The sequence below is a fragment of the Acanthisitta chloris genome, unplaced genomic scaffold (genome assembly GCF_000695815.1).
Source record: "Acanthisitta chloris isolate BGI_N310 unplaced genomic scaffold, ASM69581v1 scaffold6774, whole genome shotgun sequence".
Taxonomy (NCBI): domain Eukaryota; kingdom Metazoa; phylum Chordata; class Aves; order Passeriformes; family Acanthisittidae; genus Acanthisitta; species Acanthisitta chloris.
The window spans coordinates 18,797-42,913 of record NW_008669787.1 but is presented as its reverse complement, the minus strand read 5'-3'; the positions used below and the strand labels follow the sequence as shown (position 1 = coordinate 42,913).

Sequence of the window (24,117 nt, the reverse complement as noted above, 5' to 3'; positions counted from 1 at the left end):
GAAGCTGCATTCATTACTTAAACTATTTTATTACTTCTTATACTTTTTTTATATGCTACTGGCTACTACAGAAGTTGTCAAGCTTAGATAAATACAGTTAATTTTACTTGTGAATAATGTCATGAAATTTTTGCACTTTATCGGATCTTAATTTACAACATATACTGCATAACTCACTCTTTTTTATACAATACTTAACTTATTCCAAAGTTCAGTGATAAGTATTTCTAAAAGACTCTCCAAATTATATTTATTGTAATCTACTTCTAAGACATCCTATTTAGCAAATAAGGGAGAAACAGAAATCCTGTAAATGACATTTCTCCCAACCAGTTATGGTACATTTTTCTCTTGTACATCTTCATTTCAAACTGGAAACAGTAATTTTTAAAATTTGCAATTAATTAAAGAGGAAAATGCTGCTGTAAAGTAAAACAGAATCAAAAAAAACACCCACCACTTCCACCTCAAACTTTCATGAAATATTTTTTATTTTATCTATATTAGATTCGTATGCTACTAAAATGATACAGCTGACACCACAGATCCCTTGAGTATTTCCAAGGGCTGTGCCTGGCTTTTCTACAAAAGGTTTTGGGGAGAATGGCTATGATTCAAAGCACTGCAGGAACAGGTTAGGTGTTCTGTGCTTGCTCTTACTTCTGCATGGCACAGAGCAGAAATACCTTTAGCTTCTGATAACAATACATTCCCTCAGAGTTCCTATCTTCAACAATTTCCCTTAAATAGCTCTAACCCAGCTGATGCATCCTCACATACTGTATTCCAAGAGGAACTAGCTTTGTTACCCAAAGCTCTTGTAGTCTTACATTTCACGTGAGATTCTGATCACATTTAAGCACATTTAAGCACCCTTTCCAAAAAAAAAGCTTAAAATTAAATATGACTTTTCTAGGTTGTGATATACCAGTAAATAACTTGCTTCTCTCCCATTCCCACTTCCCATTGAGGCTGGCCTGTCTTCACTCATTTTCTATAGATGTTTCAAAGTAGGGAGTTATTACACCATACAATTTTATAATGTTGATAGAACAGTTTCAGATTCTTAAAGGAAATACTTTTCCAACAAATATTCCAATCATACTAATTGGCATTGTTTAGTCCTCATTTGTCAAACCTACACCTCTCTTTTCTCAGATGAATTACAGAAAAAAAACCCCTTGAAGTAAGAAAACAAACAATTCTGCTCAGAAGCAACATCTCTGTACTTCTATTAGGACAGGCTGGATGGCTGAGAAGCTTTCTTATGTAGAGGTGTAGTCAGGCACAGGCATAGTGGACAGGCTATGGCATTGCTTACTATGCTGTACTTCATTTTTCAACAGCAGAGAATATGATAGTTATGCCTGCATGCTTGTATTCAGTAGAACTATATTTACACAGAAACCCCCCCACAATTACCTGAAATAAGTAATTCTTTCAATTAGGTATTTGCAGTATTCCATCATAAGAGTATTCACTGAAATATTGGTAGTGCCACTGATAACAGCATTCAGTTCCTAAGGGCAGATGAATGTTTTCCATTGATTTCTTTACTGAGCAGAGCTCAGGAGTTTCTGCAGCTCCCACTAACACTCAAGGAAACAAAGAGTATGATGAGAAGTTATCTACACTAGAAGGGACTCTGAGAGGATGGATATTTTATTAATCTTGTGTTAGAAACTTTCAGCCCTGAAAGTTTACATTTCAGCACCCCTTCCCAGTGTAGAATATTTCAGACACAAAATTTACCTCATGCCATCATACAGTATTAAAAAAAAAAAAAAAAAGAGTAACAAACCATTTGTGCTGCTTTCACACTGAAACAGTTTCCATTTTGCCATTTCCTGTTAGCCACATTTTAGTAAGAACAAGAGACTGATATGAGATGTTTCCACTAGGCTCCATATATACATACACAGTATACATTATTCAGTTAACTGCTTCCAAGAGCTCACTAATATATTCAAGAACAGAAATATTGCACAACACATTTCAAAGGTTAAAAAAATAAATTGAAAAATGAAATAAAACCCACAAACCCAAAACCCAACAAAACATACAAAATCTATGTCAAGAGACTTTCCTGAACAGAAGATGCGGTCAAAGAAGTTTTAGCTAAATCTTTCAGTGTGACACACTGCTGTGTATTGACCACAACTGAGAGGCTAATGGGCTTTAAAAGTGAGTCAAGGACCAGGCTGGCACAGAAGAGGTCATAAAAAGATGGCAATCCTTTTGCCAAAGGATATTCAATAAATCACAGCTTTCTTACTGGCATTAGTAAGTGCAGAATTTCATTGTCTAATTTTGAAAGGGTATACAAAGGATTGAGAAAGAAAATGTAAACTGAACAAAAAGACCACTTAAATAGTTATTTGTTAAAAGATTTTCATGCCAAGTGAATCAGAAATGAAAGTTCAGTATTATTCTGTTCTTGCTATAGGAACAAGTCTAACAATCTGCATCTGCTAACACTGCAAAATCAAAAAATTTGAAATTAAAAGTTTTGGAGGCAAAATGCATTCTAAAGTAAATGACAGCAAGCAAAACAAAAGGTGAATTGTGAGAAGCCCTGCAGGTTGTGAGAAAATAATTTGAAGGAAGATAGACATGTGGCTGGAGAAGGGGGCAGGAGGAAGAGAAAGCAGAGCATCAGAACAACATCATTTAAATTAAATGGTCTTATCTTAACCATACTGCTAGCTGCACTACCTTTTCCTCAAAGAAATCAAAAACACTAAACAGCCAGTGGTACCTGGGCACTGTGGCACAGTTCTTTAAGAGTCCAGAGGCTTACCCTTGGATGTGCTCAGTCTCAGGCTGTGGCTGCCAACATTAGACTTTTCTGATACAGCAAACACGAAGAATTTCTAAGTTCCCATACCAGGTATGTTTTCATATAATTAAGGAAGTAGGGTTATTGGTTTTCTGAATGTTACATAAGTGCTTTATTAATTTTGAAGGTATGATGAGCATAGTGTTTGCTTCAAAACATGTTACTGTAATGTCTCGTCACTGTAAACTTATACCTACATATATATGTATGTATAATATATAAAAATAAAATCAAACGGTCTAACTTTTTTCTAAACACAATTCTACACAACAGCTGAAATTTTCAGTGTAACTAATATCCAATTTGAGCCATACTTTAGATGTACAAGAATCTTTGCTTAAGAATGAGTTAGATCAAACAGAAAAAAATGCTAAAATCAAGCAGAAACATAGCTACAGAAGCCAGGTGTACTGCATGTGAGCTAGTCCTATTCTGGAACATTTCTAGTGTGCTACATTCTCTGTATACAAGATTCTGCTGCAACAGGGTCCATGCTATCCACATGTTTTTCAGCAGTGCACTCACCAACAATGTGAATGTGCTACCTGCCTACTTGCCCCTCAACCTCTTAGTGAAAATACATATGAGAGAGCAGTCCATGCTGGTAAGTTATCACAGCTGTTTTCAAATGTACACTCTCCAGATTTATGTGAGGGCAGCCCAGCTGAAACACAGCTTGCACTTCCAAGACAAGGTAGCAGCATTGTGACAGCCCTTATTTGAGAAGCTTATTTCACATTCTGTAATCGCATTTCATGAATATCTATTCCTACAAAGATCTGTTTCACTTATGAAGTTATCCTGGAGTCACAGATGCCCATCTGTGAGCATGGTCCTTAGCAGACCTTTGACATGTATTGTATGACATGCCCTAGCACACTTCACCTTGAGGTATGGAACAAATGAGAAAGCTGTGCAGAGCACCCGAAAAAAAGAACAACAGAGAAATCTGATATATCTGCGAATGCCTGAATGGCATATGAACTTTCAGTGCTTAAATATCCCATGTTGTACAGTCCAGCACAGTTCTGATAAATGTATAATTAACTGATCTGCTCTGAGTGAATATAATCCCTGTATAATTAGGTCTGGACATAGTTAGTCTCCAAGACATATCTCCGAGATAAGCAGTAAAGCTCAAAGGACTTCTCTGAGTCCTTGAACAAAAAAAGATAAATGCAGAAAGCAGCACAGGAAGTAAAATTCAATATCCTAATCTCAAAATTAAAGCTTCTAAAAGGAAAAGAAGTACAAATTTTGATATCATTTTACAGCACTCTCATGCAGAATATCTTCAAAGTTAGCAGAGAATTTCACCACACTGAAGTGTGAAAACACAGTAAAATTATTCAAAAATAAGAGACATTTGATAAGAAACTTAACATCAAAATCATTGCAGGTTCCTAATTCAGCAGTTAAACATCACGGCCACATACATTAAAGAAGTTTTTGAACATAATCACATTTTTCAATTACACACTGTTCAGAAAACCGAGATTGGTAAGATATAGATGTATTTTCAACGTGTTCAATTATTATGAAGTTTGACAACACCACTCCAGCATAAGGTGTATAGTGCTTGGTTAGTAAACCCAAACCCATCATAAAGGAGAAAGGCAAGTGCTATGGACCCAGAATTACATATAAGGAGTGTTTCAGAATACTGAAAGCCTTCCAAAAATGAAAAGAGTTGAAAGCATTTTAGAGTCAGCTTTCTTGTACAGAATGTTCTCAAAATAATCTTTTTCAAGAAATAGACTTGCCTCAGTGAGCTGAGAAAAAAAGTGTAGCCCTGGCAAAATCCAGCATTCCTACTGTTCTGCACAGTGTATTTTCTTTCTACAATTACTTCAATTCTACTACTTAGCAGGAAGACATTTAAATTTTTATTGAACTTCTACCTCATAGCAAAAGAATGTATGAGACTGATGGTACATAATCATGACTGAGGATTTAAGGTTAGATCAGGTTAGTTTGCTGTTGGTTGGGTTTGCGTTTTTTTTGTTTGCAGTTTTTCTGTTTTGTTCTCGTGGGTTTTTTATACACACAGAGGATGAACATAAATGCCAACTACAGACACCGGAAAAGATGGGCCAATTATCCCTCAGTGCTACTGTTGAGGGATGAATGAAATATTAGCCATCTGTAAAATTCAAAAATGCCAGGGAAAACATAAATACAGAATCCACATTCTACAGTCATACGCTTTGTTAATAGTTTAAACCAATCCTGAGACAGGCTATATCAGTTAAATAACCTGTTTCTCTATAGAGTTACTAAAGTAAATGCAACACATGAGATGAGATTCACAAAAACAATTTTACATGTACACAAAGGACTGAGTGTGGTCAACAAGCAAAAGCGAACACCTCACTGTGCCACTTCCAAATGCTCATATTAAATCATTTTCCTACAGCAGCACACTGCATCAGCTGTTAAGAGGTAAAAGGGCCCAAAATATCTCATAGATAGGTATGCTTGAGTTTACCTGCTGACATGTAGTTTTTGACGCTGAAGTTATTTAAACCAATGGCAGACTTGGAAGAAAGGAGAAAGTAAAGGGTATATAAGACTCAGCAGAAACTGAAAAAACTTGTTTACAGGAAAGATAGTGCATCAGGACAGGTAGAAACCCTTGCTGAGTTTAAGACTAGCAGAGGTTGGATACCCCTGTCAGTCACAGAGGTTGAGAGGCAAAAATCCAGTTGAAGCTCTGAGCTGGCAGCCACGGCCTCCTACAGCTTTAAGATACTGCTTATTAGCTGCCCCACACTTCCTTGCAGGGAAATAAGTAACTCTGCTCAAGTCCAAGCTAGCCCACTTGCACTGCCTGCAGCAATCAGCAGAAACTGCTGCAAGTTCTCCAAGCATAGCCGATGATCCACAGAAGTGCAACATGCCACTGAAAAACACTGATGATGTTCCCATTCATAGCCCATAGTCCCACTTCAAGCACTGAACAGCAGAGTAACTGTGCATAAGACATTATCTTGGGAAAGAGCAGTGGCAACTATGTCTAGCTGCTAACACAAATGTTGGTTTGGTGTTTTCTAGCTCTGCTTAGAGCAAAACCACCAACCCCAAAACAGAACACATCACAGAATTATGCATAACTTTCTAGCATTTCCACTCAAACCAACACAGTATTTCAGAGTAATATGCTGGGGTTTAGAAGGAATTTTTATCTAATAACTCAGGTTGAAACATGTGACTGCTCAAAAAGCCATCTAGCAGTAGTTCAGATAGATTTAAAAAGTAAAGAACAACACTAAAACTAACTGACAGGAAAACACAAACTGCAAAAAATCTCCATGTGGCAGTATGAATATTCTGGGCAACCTGAGGAGGAAAAGATGAAGCCTCTAAAGTTTAAAATTCTCATTTGCACTATGACAAATTGAACAGTACATTTACATTATGATTCATTTGCCTTCTGCTCACTAGCAAATAAATAGATGAAACCAGTGCCATAAACAGTTTAATTTCTATCAAATGGAAATAATCTCCTGATTTTTCCTCACACAAAAATTTGACTTCTCATCTTAATTTCGAAAGAAAACTAGCTTGGAAATACACTGATATTCTAAAGAACAAAACAGCTGTTTTGCAGAGTGTGTTTCAAAAGCAGTATCCTCAGTGGATTGCAAATATTTATGTTGGTACAAACCTAATTAATGTGTATAACAGGAAAGTCCCCTTTGCACTTTTGACATTCATTTTTTCCAGAGTCTTTTGTTCTTCAGCTTTCAACTTGTTCATTGTTAGTTTTAGGGGTTTTGTTTTGGTTTGTTGGGAATTTTTTGTCCTTTGAGGGGGGCAAAGGGAGATTTTCTTTTTTAAGATACTCTTACATAAGAAATGAAAGATGAGTAGTTTATGTAAGACTCTAACTAGACACTTGAAAGCAGTTTTTCTAAATGATGTTTATTAGCTTTAGCATATATCAAAAGTGCTAGCACAATAATCGTAAGTGACAGCATAATCTGCTGCAAGATCTCTGCTCATTATGGTCAATCAGAACCAGGATGACTAAGGCAAGATTATTTGTGTTGCTGGTAGTGTTCAAAAAGCCCCTACCAGCAATGATTTTTTTCTGAATGGAAATGGATATTGAAGCTTACAAGTCTGGCTTTTTTTCAGAAAGAACAGTTAGAAATCAGAAGTCAGGGCCTCTGGTACTTAGTCATGCTACAACAGGTACAGGTTTTAAGTGCCTCATCTGCCTAATGATCAACTGAACTACTTACAGCTATTAGTCAATATACTGAATTGACTACAAATTCAACTGTTCAGGCCTGGAACAGAAAACATAGTTGAAATTGAAATTTAAAGTATAATATAGAAGCATATAAAATCTAAAAGTATAATATATTATGTAAATAAAATTTATATAATAAAGCCTTGTCTGTAGACGAGATACACAAATGAAGGTGCAGAAAAGGTATGTATTAATGAGAGAAACCTCTGATGATGTAACTCTGACCTGTTCAAAGCAGTAATTGCTCTGGTATTCTCTCTCTCTCTCATTAGAATAGGAGTCAAATCTCATACAGTTTTCAGAGTTATTCTGAACTTCTTGCAAGATACAATGTGTCTATCAGAAGGAGGGTGACTACCTGCATGATGATAAAAGCAGAATTTATTTAAAAATCATTGAGATGTGCTGCTTCCACAAAAATACTTAGTCTTGGAAGAGTCACTGCATCAGATTTTAAAATTTAGCGTAGATGTGCAATTGCTTCATGTGGACGTTATGTCTACATGTCTTACATCAACAGAAGCATGACAAAATTTAATTTTTAAGCATCTATGTCTTGATCTTTGAGTCATCTTTAGTCATATCTCAGTGTATATAAAAAAAAGGAAAAGTAAAAATATCAGAAATACTTGCATATTATTAAAATAATTTTATGAGTGTTTACAACACCAGACTAGGATAAAGGCTGTAATTCAGCACAGGCCTCCTGAAGAGCATCACCTTCTAATACTAATCGACAATTAATTACACCAGACTGAGAATTCTGATGCCATACTTTTAGGCTATGAAATAAAAACACCAAACCAAATGGTTTTGCTTAATGTAGACCTAGAAACTTTATGAAGTGTGTCTGTCTGAGTGACTGCAGAAGGTGTTACTGGCATGAGTGGGCATGTGGAGACTGCAAGAACAGCAAAGGCTAGGGCAGACACACGTAGCGTGATGAATGCATGGGCTGGATACACAATTTAAACAGAGTCTTGACTTGCCTATACATTAAAGCAGTGTCAACTGTGAACTGAGTGAAAGAAAAAAGGGAAAGATAAAATAGAGGAAAAAAAATATTGCAAGTTTAGATATAATCCAGCAGGCAACAGCCTGGGAACTTGAAGCAAAACATCATTACTCTAAAAAAAGACTTACAAAATTGGTACTAATGAGACCTTTGCTACAAGTAGCAGGTGAATTATAAAAGTCACTAAAATCTAAGATATGAGCACAATTGTCCAGTGAGGCCTTCATTGTTGGTTGGTTGGTTGGGGTCGTTTTTGCGTGTGGGGAGACAAGAAAAAAATAAATCTTACAATATTGAGAGAACAGGCTTCAAATAAGTTGCTTGTTAAAATTTAACACCTAATAGGAAAACAAACTAGACTGGAACTCGATGCTACCACAGCCTGTCAAAGATCAGTTGCAACAGAAAATGACGTTTCTTCACAGTTAGTTAATCCTTCATATTCACCTACCCTTGTACTTCTGAACAGGGCATGCCTTAAAAAACAGCTTTAAGAGACATCAAAAGAGCCACAATATGCCCTGGCTTAAGTGGCATTATTCCAATCCCCCTCCTTCAGGTAATCATTCTCACTACAGCCAGAAAGACTACAGAAAAGATTTTGGCCATTTGCTCCCTAATAACGGGTCATTTGATAAAGAGCTTTTAAGAAGTAGTCAGAGCATCATCATGCACAGCTTCTGCCAATTTTCTATTTTGTCTACCAATTTTCAGGGTTTAGTATAGAAAATTGTTCAAATAACTAGGAAATCCAAGACCCACTAACATACTCCAACATTTTCTGATAATGGGCACATTACACATGTTACTCCAGATACATATCAACCCATACATTAAGAACACTAGTATGAGGTATAGGAACTAAGCAGCATGGGTTCACAGAAGTAGAGGGTATCTGCTAGACTTCAAACTACTGGTGATGGTTCTCAGGTTTCATGTTTTTTTTGGCGCTTATTTTTTTTTAAACAAAAAATTATTTATTTACTTAGAATAGCCTCAGAAGAGCTAAAAAATGCTAAGAACTGTCTATAAATAACATATTGGATTCACCAAGTCACTTCATGCACCATCTTATATAAAGGGAGACACTAGTCAGTATGTTTTTCCTCGCCCAAAGCTAATAGCAAAGCAGAAACTACATATTTTGCTCCATACACATTGCTGGGAAGATAGTCTTAGAGTATACAGTTAGGTTAGTAAGAGTGACCAAAGTGACTTGCCTGAAGTGACTGGCATATACAAGACAAAACAGAAAAGTATGGGTTTACAACTCCAGTTTACTTCCTGAATTTGATAAAATGTCAAATAGGATTTTGTAATATTAAAAAGGAATTAACTAACTCTGCCCGGAGGGTTTTACTGGGAAGAGATCAAGTGCTCTGTCTTACTGGCCCTGTGGTTCAAGTGGGAGGAAAGGCTGCATTTTTGATGGTGTGTTCTTGTGGCAACCAGGGAAGGGATGACCTTGAACAAGTATCTTCACAGGTCAGAATGCTAACTTTTGTCTAGAGTCATTCTTATAGGAAAATAAGATACCATGAAGCAAGATTGGATATCTGTCTCCACACTAATGTTTTTTTCAAGTAACATTATTCAGAGGAAGTTAGAAAACATAGTTGTAAATTCATGGTCTAGAACTGAAAACTATGAGATTCAACCTCCAAGCAACAGCAACTCTCCATGAGCTATCCCCCCCTCTTAATTCCATTATCTTGTGCCTCTTTATTTGTAGATCACAGCTACCCCTTCTAGCTTTGAAATTCAACACTTTGCTATACACACAGATGCAAACATGACAGTATTCATCTTACACTTGAAACACACACAAAAAAACCTTAAGACCTGAATCAGCTGAAGGCATAACAATGCTGTGAGCCTTTCAAGGCATAACTAGCTAATCATTTTAGATTTTCCTTGTGACACCAAGTTAATAGACAGAAAATAAATTTACACTGATAAATGAGAACTAGACTAGAAATTATTTCTAGACTACATTACTTTTGCTGAAAACACGCTAAAATTTTAATTTGTTTTCTAGGTTTTGAAACAAATACTTCTGAACTAGTATATAAAATAATATAAGCAATCTCATTTAAGTAGCCACCTCCAACCTTTTTCCTTGAGCAAGTTTTTACTAAAAACATTTTCATATGTATTGCTCCCTTCCCTAAGCCAAAGTTTCACATAACTGCGGGAATTTATTTTGTATGCATGCATTAATTAATTTTTTAAAGCATTATTTCCAAAAGTAGCATTTTATTTCACTGAAATACATAGGCATTGAAAGTACTACACTTCATTTGCACTGTATACAAAGAAGTGATACAGCTTCCTTAGGGCCCAAACTGAAAATGTATTCTAACCCTATTAGGCAGATAATGCTTTTTTTGCCTTTAAAACAAAAATTCTTTGTCAAAGAAAAAAGTAAACTTTGATTTCAGGAAAAAAAACCCAAACTTGCTTCAATGTCTGAACAGTGTTGTGTTACAACTATGATTTCTCCTCTCCCCCTCCAGCAATGCTGTATGGAAATTCAAAGCGACAAAAGCAAAACACAAAACAGAGACAAGAATCCATTAGAGATTACCTGCACAAAGACATTTTGAATTGGACACATGAAATATTTCTCAGTAATGATTTTTCACTCCTTTGCGTTTTTTTAATTACAAAAACTACTCTTGCTGAAGTGATAAATGCCTTGCATGGATCATCTTTAAGAAAAAGGAAAGAATCCTCTGAAACAAGTAAAATTACACCTTTATCTGAAAACAATTATTTCCCAATGTCATTTCTCATTCTCTTTTGTTCCATTTCATTCCTTACGCAGTCACACTATGGTGGTAGCTTATTTTGCTACTTGCTTTTCTATTTAGATATTAATGGGAATATTTTATTGTCAGAAAACAACATATCCTTTGAAAATCTGACACCTCATCGTAACATTGGGAGGGAAGAATAGAGAGACAGGGCCATAACATGAGACTAGTAGAAACTTCTCATGTCTCTGAGCCTAGACTCTTGCTATCTCAGACACAGCTCACATCATCCCTTTAGAAATTGGGAGATGACAAACAAACAAACAATCAAACTTCTTACAGAAAGATATGCTACCTCTAAACCAAACATAGTTGCTACTGCTTTCTACAGGCTTTCCTCAATACACATTCCTAGCACAAATATTTCCACATTCACAGGTTGGCACTGAGGAGTGGAACATAAACCCTTCAGTCACACATCATACTGTTTTCTATCCCTTGTTCTCAAGTGCTCAGTCATTCACGGTTCTCAACATTTTCGTATCACAGAAAACACAGATCAAAAACTTACTGAGAGAATATAACATGTAGACACCTACTTTATTAAGGTAAAATTTCTTTCTTTCTACAGCCCTCTTCCTGTATTCAAGTTTCCAGATACAAGCAATGGATTTAGTCCTGTATTCTTATGTTCAGTGTACAAACCAATAATAGCCTTCCACATAGGAGATAAAAACCTAAAAACAGTCTTTTTGGCCTACAAATAAAAAGGCAAGTAGTAAATACGCAAAGGGACTTTCACCATTTTTCTGAAAACTTCAACTATGTCTATGTTGAACTCCAGAAAATGAAGACTATTTTATCTAAAGATACTCCTTGCTTCATTTTTAATTGAGACACCCACTTCCATCCCATACGTAAGAAAGCAGGATATTAATAAATAGCTTACTATATTTCTAAGACTAGTCACAGCCAGTGCTGTAACAAGCTTAGAGCAATATTGCTGCTTCTTTTTTACTTCTCCAAACTGAACAATACATTTCACATACTGGAAAGGTCTGCACAAATAAGACCAGTTTTCCTTACATCTACTGAAATTAATATGTCAATACTCTGGCATATTTATCTACTGACAGACATTGAATAGCCACAGAATCAAGGCTGTCTGCCAAGTCCACCACTAAACCATGTCCCTAAGCATCACATCTACATATCTTTTTAACACCTCCAGGGATGGTGACTCCACTACTTCCCTAGGCAGCCTGTTCAGTGCCTGACCACTCTCTTTCAGTGAAGAAATTTTTCTTAATACCGAATCTAAACTTCTCCTGGTACAACTCGAGGCCATTTCCTCTCGTTCTGTCACTTGTTACCTGGGAAAAGAGACTAACCCCTTCCTAAACACAACCTCCTTTCGGGTAGTTGTAGAGAGCAATAAAGATCACCCTTAAGCCTCCTTTTCTCCAGGCTAAACACCACCAGCTCCCAGAGCCACACCTCGTAAGACTTGTGCTCTACACCCTTCATATCAAATCTGACATAAAAAGCATAGTACAGTTTATAGCAGAGCTTCTGAAACTCAGGATTAAACTGGGGAGTGAAGGGGGTGAGAAGTGGAGTAGCAATCCTCATGAGAAAGGCAGAAAAACATATGTAACTTGCACATTGATCTGGCTAAACCTCACATTTCTCTTTTGAAAAGCACCTGCACACAGGAATAAGAATTATCCCCAACAGCACCTCCATTACTTGGTTCTAGATCACTTTACTTTGGTATAAGTATAGTTTACAGTGAAAATGAGTGCTTTAGGACCAAGTTGCTTGAAAATATGACAGGTATTAAGGTAAAAGAGTGCATGTGAGGCTCAGACTGGGATAAAATTTAGAAGCAAGGTAACCTAGTATTTCAAACCTACTATTGCCATATAGAATGATTTTACTAGTACTTGCTAGATTTATTTTTTTCACCAAAAGAAACAAAAAGATTGAATTACTAGGAAAGAGATGAGAAGGCTAGATGAGCTTTAAAAATAAGTTGAAAAATAGAGAGCTTTAAAGAATGAACTATTAACGTATTCAAGAAGATATACATACAAACTGCCTAAGTACAGCTAAATAGCACACAAGGAGGAAAAAAATCACAGTACCACAAGTGAAGATCTATAGAAAATAGAATACACATTTACACAGTATTTTGATATCGATAAGTAACTAGCACTTTCACTACATTAGCTTAGATGAAAAAAAATTGGAATTATGGAAGTCCATCCATGTTCAGACCTGCACTTTTCGAGCAATATTATCTACAATTCCTCACTTGCTACAATGGTGGCAGCTGTTAGGAACTACCGTAAATAATCAGTCATGAAAATAAACAAACATAAGAACAACAACTCAGCCTGAACCAAGCTGACTGTTTATTTTTTAAAAGGTCATATACACATATACCACCAGTCCTGGAGAGAACACATGCACAAAAGACACCTATACATATGTGTACACCAGGAGAACAATTAAGATGTTTTCTTATTCACATCATGATCACAAAGTTTAGGGTTTTTTCACAAATTTTAGGAGCACAAGATAAACAGTGCAAAGCCTGCTGCTAATCCAACATTTTATGTTAACACAAGTTAATGTTTTCATTCAGATATCCTTTTTCTTTGCATTAATATTTTGAAATAAGACCACACATTTCTTCATTATGAAGATAAAGGCTGTGAGCTTAGTCTGCACAAAGAGCTGACGTATAATACAACCATCAAGATGATCCAGGCTTTCCTGCAGTATTTTGTATTAACAGTCTGCCTGACAAAAAAAACCCTGAGAGGCTTAAAGGAGCCGTTTCATAGTCTATGGGCTGACTCTTAAACCAGGAATGAGTGGATTACTAGACTGAGTTTAAATAATATCTCTAAAAAAAGGCACTTTGAATATTCAATGGAAATAATTTGCTTGCATTACCTGCTCTGAACTTCACAAAAAGATCTGATTATCCCAACTGAGGAAAAGTTCTAGGCTTCTGGCCTAGAAACTGCACTAGCACTCCTGGCTTGGTGAATAATCCTCTGTTTTTGAGACATTAGTCACTTGTCCTGTTACTCCTCCTGCCCAGGACTTTTACATAATACATTTAGACAGAAGTAGTGTTTTATATGCAAAAAGTCATTCCAACTCAAAAGGTACCTGTATTATTTGAAATCAAAAGAAAAATCAAACCAAAAAACCCAAACAAAAACTCTCTAACAAAACTAATTTTCTTTTCAGCTGAAAGTAATTTTACCATCTTCCTAAATTCCCTTTCTCATTTACGCCACTATAAATTCTGCCTCTCCCTTCTTGAAGGCTTACTAAAATCAGCTCTATATTCATAATCAAGATTAACCTCATAACACTTAACTTTGAAGTAAAATTAAAATACATCATTTTCATTGTATTTTTATCAATTTCCATGAGCTCACAGAAATAATTTTACCCTGAATTATGTACATAAATGCATCTTTTTAGCCAGAAAGATAAAGTGACTGTCCTAGGTTAATGGAGCCCACAGCTTCACTCCAATACCAACCTGAAATGTTTCCTTCACCCCCACATTGCCTGGTAGACTTTCTACCTTGCATGCATTTATCTCTCCAACATCTATACATAGCTACCTCTCTAGGACTGATACCATAGAAAAGCATTTTTCCCTTGAATCTCTTGCCATATGGAAGCACACCATGTGGACACTTGAAGTCTGTATAGTCTTAAAGAGAGTAGATTTAGATTAGATATTAGCAAGAAATTCTTTACTGTGAGAGTGGTGAGGCACCGTAACAGGCTGCCCAGTGGAGCTGTGGAAGTGTTCAAGAACAAGCTGGATAGGACCCTGAGCAACCTGGTCCAGTGGAGGTGTCTCTGTCCATGCCAGGGGACTAGATAATCTTTTAGGTCCCTTCAAGCCCAACCATTCTGTTTCTATGAAATTTCAAACTGAAGATCTCAAAAGACACTTGAGAAAGACAGGTCAGCATTTATTAGAGATTTTCTAATATGCTTTACTCTGTAGGTTTTACCACTTCTTATGAAAATTTGCATAGAAAATATCCTGCCTCTAAGATCCATGCAAACTCAACTACAATGTTGTTAAAATTCATATTCCAGTAAATTCCTGAGTGTGTGTCAGATTGATGGCCTCAGAAAATTAGCACAATGAGCAGATTTTAAGCTAATAAATAGGGCTCGTGAAAATAAGAAGTTCTTGAACTCAAAGACACTTTTAATTTTATTCCAATGTCATCACAAAGTGTTATCTCAGTTTAAACTACATTGATTTGGGGAATTAATGACACTACTGAGATGAACTCATTTCAAATTACCACAACTGCACACATTAAAATCCAAATTGGAATATATGCCTAAGGATCTATTATTCAGACTTTACAAACACAAAATGTCACCTGCTCAGTCATGTCTCAAAACAACAATTCCTTACTGAGCAACATGTGGGGTTTAATTCTATTTGGCTCTGCATTGCCCGAAACCAGTCTGAGAAGGAACAATGTGTTGCCAGAGGTAGGGCTGCTGATTAACAGATTCCTCTGCATGCTCTTCCACTAGCTCACTGTAGTCTGACCTTGCTAAATTACTTGATTTGGATGTAAAGGAAAAACAGTTTGTCACCTCTCTCTCTTTTAAAGCCATTCTACAAAGTACAATCAGAAGGAAAGTTTTCACTCTTTAGTAGATGGCTTTGGACAAAATAGCTCCATTTTTCTCTCAGCCATGCAATTGGTGAGCCCTTTCCTGACTACTGAGTACAGACTGCAAGTAGTAGATCACAGCTGGGTGTGTGAAGAGGCTACTGCTGTAGACTTTTTTCAGCATTGGGGGTTTCAGAAATAAGTAGCTTTTTAAACAAATAAGCAGCTGTTTTAACAAGGACTGAAAAATTATCAGCATCAAAATAGCACGAAGTACAGTGAGCAGTAGGTGCAAAAGACAAAAGCTTCAACATAAACATATTTACCACTGTTTTAATGGGGTATGCTTACCCTTTTTTTAGCCCCCTGCCCTTACACAAAGTTCTTGCAGAGATTGTTTTTATCAGGTAGTCCGCTTTGGTAGAAACTTAGCATCCAGGAAATGAGTGAGCTCCTGCACTAAGCATTTCATAAATGACACTGATCAATTCCAAAAGAAATATTACTCATCTGCTCTGTGACATGGCAGTTCCTGCATCTTATTACATGCACTTATTGAAGAAGATACAACAGAGGGAAATCCCCACCACAAATAAGCCTACCCTCACTCAAAAAGGCAAATAAATTATAATGGAGACCTGGATGTTGAACTTCAGTTTTATTGATAGACCAACTTAATATTTACTTGAAAATATGAAAGTCATTTCAATTTCCTTTCAGTTTTGCATGGCCTTACAACCAAGGAGTCAGAGCACCAGAAACATAAGTCTATAGGTAAGCTATAGTAAGTCTAGCCAATGAATACATGCAGTGATGGACCAAATCTTCACATATCTAAGAAACACACATTTCCCCAAAAGTGCTCTTTAATCAGAAGATGGAACCAGCTAGATTATTTTTCCACTCTCTAAAAAGGCATTATGAGCAAAGTAATCTCACTAAGGCACTTTTACGTACTTGACAACATCGAGGCTCTTCTGAAGACTTAATGATGAGCCAATTATTCATAGGGTGAACTGAATTTCATAAGATTTTTAAAATTATAATATGTAATATTTTAAAGCACTTCAAGACTATATAAACAGAAAACTTTCAAAGCATTTTGTTTGTATACAAGTTAACCACAGCATAGAAAGTGTAAGGTAACTACACTTAATTGCTTACACAATTAACCACTGGGCAAAGAAACCTTTACATATATGCAGCATATATAGCTATAAATCTAAATTTTCAATATATTATCAAATTTATAAAAGCTATCAAACTTCCATACTAATAGGCAAGAATATTCTGTCCTCTATAAAAATCTTAGTTTTGGACAACATCTGACAGCTAATCAAACCAGTTTCTTACGTTCAAATATGCACATTTATATGCACAACTTCCAAGAAATTTGAGATACATTTTTAAGACAGAGCTTTTACTACAGTGCTTACATTTTTAGTTAATAAAGCAATAAAGTCTGAAAATAAGGTAAACCTGTTGATTTTCAATGTATTTGAATTCAAAGTGAAGAAAATGAAAACAAAATACAATTTAGTCAGAATATTGTGCTGTGTGTTGGATTGATAGCCTCAAAACAAAAATAACATGCAGAATTTAAGCTAATATTTAGATCTATCTTTATTTTTTCATAAAAGGCAACTAAGGAAAAATAATCAATGCCATCTGTAAATAGTTTAATTATAGTTTACTTTAAAGAAATTCTTAATTTTATAGCTATGGAGGGAAAAAAAATAACAGTTATGAAAGGACAGAATAACAGCCATGCCCTGTAGAGCAGAAATCGAGAAGATGTGAAAAAAGCTTTTCAGAATATGACATAACTTTGTCATAGCATCTGTAATGAATCACAATTTTGAACAACTGAAGAGAGAAATTCCTCCAAAAACCTGTGCTGAAAGTGTGAAGTTATAATATATAGTGTAAAATTACAATATATAGAGGCCTATTTCTGTGATTGTTCTTCGAAACAACAACAAAGCAGAAATGAAGGCTGTCATACCAACAGAAATGGAACTCTTGTAACTAATAACTTCAAGATTTATTTTACAACTTCATTCATTATTCTTTAGCAAGTCCTCACATCACACCAACTATTGTATCAGTAGACCAGGCTGTATGTACTCACACATGTTGACAGAAAAGATGTTACAAGTCTGAACTGTGAGCTGTACGAATCATACAATATGCAAGGCAACAGATGGAATCTCAGGAACAAAGCCTGAGACATTAGCAGAAGTTTCAATAACAATATCACCGTGGTTAAATGATGATACTGAGCATAATAAAAAAATATATAAAATAAAAAAAATGAGTCCCATTCTTAGAAACAATCCCAACACCTTCCAGCTGAAGCAGTGTCAGAATGCCTTGATATGGCTCCACTCCACTGATAATACTGACATATCTGATACCCTGCAGACATGAAAACGTAGCATTACTCTGAAAGAAAAACAGAGTGCCACTTGTGACAGATACCTTGATTTAGACTATTCTCTCTCCTTATCATGGAAAATCCTACCTGGATTTCGCTCCATGACCACAGTAGGAGCAACTGTTAATTCTTAAGCAGTTTTAAGGATGCTGCTGACTATGAAGGCTTCTGTTTCAGGGTTCCTGACTTGAGAAGCCATAGTGTGGACACTGACACACCATCATATATATAGATTGCTGCTACTAACCATTTTATTTGTGTATTTAAATGACATACACACATAAATGGTGCCTCATTCCTTATCCTCTCAAGAAGGAAATACAATCAACTCCTACAAAGATTCTTAGCATTTGGACATAAATCATTTGTGACTTGGAGGTGGGATAAGAGTGTGGGGTATGTGTATATGTGGTTTAGTTTTAAATTATGAGGCAGTCTCTAACTGTTTTTCTCCCAGTCACTCTAATGATTTTTGAGCAAGTGTAGAAATGAAGTTTATTTCAATCAACTCTAAATGAACAACAAATATTAAAAATTTGCACCTCTAGATCCCGAAAGATCTCAAAGTGACTAAGGATGGCTAATCCATATATCCGGATTCTTCCCACTGCCACTGCCTAAACCAAGTTGTCAGTAGGGGCATACAGGGTAATACACAATGAAGTTGTAGGTAGTCCAGCACCACAGGATAAGAAGTCTCTGAAAAACTGTAGGTAAGATTTCAGATTACACCCTTCTTGTTTTCTACCTTAAAATGAACATAATTGCTTCTGTCAGACTGCCATGAAATTAAAGCACCCACATGAACCAGCAGCACATTTTTCAGCTATACTAGGTAAGCATATTAAGAAAGATGACTTCAAACTACCTCTCTTGAAGCTGCAGTCTGTACCAACTGAGCACTTCAAGGTTGTTTATCAAGAGGAGTTGACTAAAGTGAGCAAGTCTGAAGAGCATTTGCTCTTGCAAGGCCACTTTTTAGGTCATGATCTAAAACATCACACTGTAACCACTGCACAGGAGTAGTAAGTCTGAGAAAATATACAGGGAAAAAAATTGAAAATGCAAGTGATGGGCTTGAAACATGCCTAAGAGAACCAAATTCTCTCAGGTTTAAGTTAAACATCCTTGGTTCCTGATACAATTTATTCTTTTATCTAGAATACGTGTCAATGAAAGTACTAGTTCAGATTCTGTTAAAAATAACATTCCCATTTGTATTGTAAATTATGCTGTATCATCTTCATTTCAGATTTTTAATTAATATTCTTAAAGTAAATGGCACACACCTTGCCCACCCTGATATTGGTGCTACCGATACAATATTTGCACCATTCTTGTCAACATTTTTTCAAAAGCCTCCTGTTATGAAATCTTAGTTTAAAAATAAATGAACAAATATCTAAGTTCCTCTCTTTAAAATACTCAGAGGTATTTATGATGCACAGCATTGCATTTTAGTTTATTTTCAAGGCCAAAGAAAGAACAAGGTCTCATCACACCAAACCATTAGAGATGAGACTTTCAATGCATGAGAAAAACCCCTAACAATAGATAAAGCAGATAAACTACTGTGTAAATTAGCTAAGTGAGAAAAGGAAGCTTAACAGTCAAATTTGATATTAGTGAAACAAAGGTAAATGTCAGTCCAAAAGGTAACACCATCAGTCAATGCTCATGATTGAAAATAATCTTCTAGTTACTATGAATCACTTCCTAGCTATATATTGAGATATATATCTCAAAAGTTGTTTTGCAGAGAGAGATAGAGAGTTGGTCTCTGGAGTCCTAATTAAGAGATGTTTTACTACAGAAGAGTCATGAAAACCAGTGCTAGGGGTTCATGTAGGAACTAATCTTCATTTAAATCAATAGAATTGAGTTTAATCCAATTTCAAATGAAAAAGGAAGTAAGAAAATGATTGTTAGCAAGCTGAAAACCAAGGCATAAACCAGTAAGCATTTGTGCTATGAGGGATCCCAAGGAACCAAAATGCTGTTTAAGCCTCCTTGGGTTGGAGCTCACATATATTCAAGGCAAAAAAAACCCCACCTTTGCTTGTCTAAACCTAGACAAATAGATGTAATCTTACAAGATAAAGAGAGAATGTGGAAACAAGTTCATTGAAGAAATGGCACAGTTTTTTTCTACGTCTCACAGGGTTTCCCTAAGTGCAGGGCACAAGCAAAGAACAAGAAAATAGAAAAAAAACATTTAAAGGAAAGTTTAAATTACAGTTGTCCAGAGCTCTTCTTCAGGGGCAGGATAGAAAATGACGCTAAAGGAAAATGAAAGGATGTACAGACAGAACAGTTTTGCCATTGTAAGTTCAACTACTATTTTCAGGAAATATGATTTTTACACTGAAGTTAAACATTGTCCAGTGCATAATAACAGTGGTTGCTTTATTTTCAAGCTGAGATCAGAAGATTCCTGTAATACTCTAGAAGTTTTATAACAACTTCAATTAGCCCTTTTTTAGTGTTTGAGGAATTAGATTCAAATCTCAAGTCTTTTGATATTTTGTAGGGGGTTAAAATTTACAATCAAAAGTTTAGTCAGGTACAGGGTTTTTCATTTTGGATTTGTTTTCAAATCCTTATATTGAGGAGGGCAGAAATCTATGCCTCCCAATATTTTTCCACCCACTATTGTGGTTTTAAATTAAATTAGATGCTTATTGTATTTTAATATCACTACAACTACAAGCAAAAATACATGAGTACAATTCAAAGGTTTTCTCCCTATTATCTACAATCAAAAAATTACTTTAACTGTTTAATAAAGACATCCTATGACTGCTTGAGGCTTTAAGTGACATTTAAGTTCAGATAACCAAATGCACGTTGTCTATGCCAACATCTTCATGGAAGCTTAGATGTGAAGAAAGCAACCCTTAAAGAAGCACCACCTGTGCTCCTATTAAAGCATTATACAGAAGAACTTGGAACTTTTGTGACTGTCTAAAGTCATGACATCTTCTGACCAGTACTGGCCAATCTCAGTATTAAAATATTTGTCTAAAATAGGATTTCAGTTGAACAAACTACAGCTACATTAGGATTGTTGCTCTGCACCTGCTCTGAAAGCAGAACATTAAGGCATAGCACAAGTTTCAAAACAACTGTTACTTTATGATTACAATGAAACTTCCAGAGTGTTCATTTACTACAGCAGGACGTTTATCATTGTTATGCTCATTTTCAGCCAAGCATATGGAGTTTTTCCCTTTCTAGGTTAAGTCTTCCATGCCAGATGCACACACAAAGCCCCAGAGATCACTTGCAAAGCTGCACAGAAAACTGAAGCACAGACTGGAGGAAAGAATACTCCCAAAGGTTTGTGTTACAAGGGAACCAATTTACTGAAATGACAAAACTTTCCTATTCACATTTATGTTTGCATACATCACTGATTGCGAATATTGGGATGTAAGTAATTGGAAAGAAAAATAAAAGCCTTTGGTGCAAATTAAACATCCAGAAACATGAAAAATAAGAATCACAGATTTCAGGATCTTTGCAGTGGTTTCTTATGGATACATGCAAGAAGGACAGAGAACCATTCAGTGTGAAAAGTGAGAAAAATGGGAGAAAGCCACAATCAGTGTTCAGTGTTCAATGGGGCACAGCTTCTCGCAACAGGAACCTGCTTGCACGTATGAAGCATAAATGGTACTCCAGCTTGCACATAATTAAATACTAATCCACATCTTCAAAGAGAAATTCCAGGATACATTTGAGAATGCAGATTTCCACTCTAGATAACACCCATTTTAGGCACAGTTTGCTTTTCCCTAAGGTAAGTAAAGCATTGAGAAAACAGTGCATCGCTTTGCTGTCTTTGTCTAGAGAAAAAAAAAGCTGTAAGATGCTTAGGGAAGGACCTAAGAAAGCACAGAAGCACCTGGAATGCCTTCTCCAGGTGTTGTGAAAGATGATTTCCATTTCTCCCACCCCACAGGAAGCTTCTCTTTCTCACCCTCAGCATTCATGCGAAACTGGAAGTTAAAGAACTCATTTGTCATTGTTTTTGCATAACTAGATGCCATGCTGCAACAAGCATTTTTGAGTTTATACATGTTGTCCTCCAACATTTATTAGTCTTATCATCTTTTACATATACAAACTATAATGTAGTTACTGAAACATTTGCAGTACATGAAGATACCCAATATTAATTGCACAATCAACCTGTATTGACACACTGAATTTAACATGCCACATTGAATTACTGATCATTTTTCTAATCTTACCAAGTCAATCTGGGGTGAAGACATCTGCAGCGTAGCTGGAGTAATTTTTAAACACCTGTTTCCTCAACTATTGCAGCATCACTAGTTTGAATGGAAGCATACACCTCACACCTTGCACATTTTGGTGTCTGACTGCACACCTCATAAATATTTATTTGATTAACTCTGTTTCAGTTTTGAGAAAAAAAATCCCTGCATTTTCTTGGAAACAATAGTTTTACTAGTATTGCATATACTGAATTGATTTGTTCTGTACTGAAGTTGCTTCAATTACTTTTAAGAAAACCAGCATGGTGTTTTCTGAGATTTCTTCTATTACCAAGAAAGAGTACATGTACTAGTACATACATGCTTAAATCAAATATCACCATTGTCTTATGTTCTCTCATTTTTTAAACAGAAAATATGTTCTTAAATACACTATTATGGAAGAAGAGCAATACTTATCCAACAGTCTCCTTGGACTTCATAAAACAGTATGTTTCACAATAAAAGTAGAAGATGATACTAAGCTAAAATTTCTACAATTTTCAAGTGTTTCATGATCAGAAAACTGAGATGGTGATTTTATAGCAGGCTTTCAGCCTTTTTTTTCCCCTCCCCATGAGACTATCACAACTGCTCTACAGAACTTCTCAGACCACATTACAAAATCGTGAGTTTTACGATAAAGTTAGAATCATTTTGCAAAGAAATTAAGGAATGAATATGGTAAAGAACAAGCATGACAAATAATTTCACAATTTTGGATAAAACTAAGAGCGACACTCAATATTTAAGATGACGACATGGAACTGTAACTTGCTGATTGACATTACTGAAATTTATTGTAGTAACTATGCTTAAGCAGCAATGCAGCAGTTGTATTTTACAGACGATGGACAAAAAGTACTACCAGCTCTTACTGTTTCTGCGCTTTGATAGCAGAATCTGCCTCCTGTCACTGTGAATTATTCTTGCCTAACTCATTAAGCCACTGCTTATTACCAAAAAGCAATAAGATACAAGTTCAGACTACTTCCTGACAATCAGTAACTGAAATAAGCACAGAGCTATCTTTAGTCAAGTCACTGTTACCTTAAAATGTTTAGGAAAGACTAATAGAGATGAAAGACAACCCAGCTGCTTGAGACAAGGCTTATCACCTGACAAACGTGCAGAACAACAATTAAAACACTAGTCTAAGTTGTAACTCAGAGTAATCCAAAGTAGAGCTTACCACATTTTTAAAAGTTATTTCTGTTACAGTTAGGAACCATCTTGATTTTATTTTCTTGTCTTACAATACATCTTACAGACAGAAAAACAATGCATATTACCTTTTTGTACTAAATCTATGAAAGTGTTTATGCTCTAGACTTCAGCATTGTGATAAATTCTGTGGATCTACGATTATGTCAGATCATTTTATTTCCCTGCCAAGCATTCAGTAGATGAGAAAATGAAAGACTGGTTCCTAAGATTACTTACCCATGAAGTTCAGATAGCTCTCTCCTCCAAGTGCATGAGTAATGAGACGAATCATTTTATGAAGCTGTATTCCACGATCAATAACTGGCGTAAGAGGCATGAGCACACTCATGTTTGTATACATCTCTGCATCCATCAGTCGAAATGCCAATGTCTTATCACCAACAAGTGCCTGTAACAGTTCAAAACACTAGTGAAAAAGAGAAACTATGTAAGCTGAGGCAGGAACATCCTTAGGCTAAGCCTTGTCTGGATGTCAGGCCTGAACACTTGTTTTCCCACTGCAACCCTTCATGTGGTTACTGGGACTCCCCAGACCAACAAGAGTGAGGATGTATGAACAATAAACCAATAGCTGTCTACCCCCTGCTGTGGTCCTACATTTCACATGATCGAATCAAACT

At 35.9% G+C, this 24,117-nt stretch overlaps 1 protein-coding gene across 1 annotated transcript in view; it reads right to left on the bottom strand.

The window, feature by feature from the left end:
* Positions 1–24,117, bottom strand: part of GBE1 (glucan (1,4-alpha-), branching enzyme 1) — a gene marked incomplete at its 5' end in the record, with an annotated part of 62,683 nt that overhangs the window by 27,738 nt on the left and 10,828 nt on the right. Inside the window, one exon of the mRNA XM_009073438.1 lies at positions 23,714–23,885. Coding sequence (XP_009071686.1) covers positions 23,714–23,885 — 172 coding nt within the window. The remainder of the gene's footprint in view (positions 1–23,713; positions 23,886–24,117) is intronic.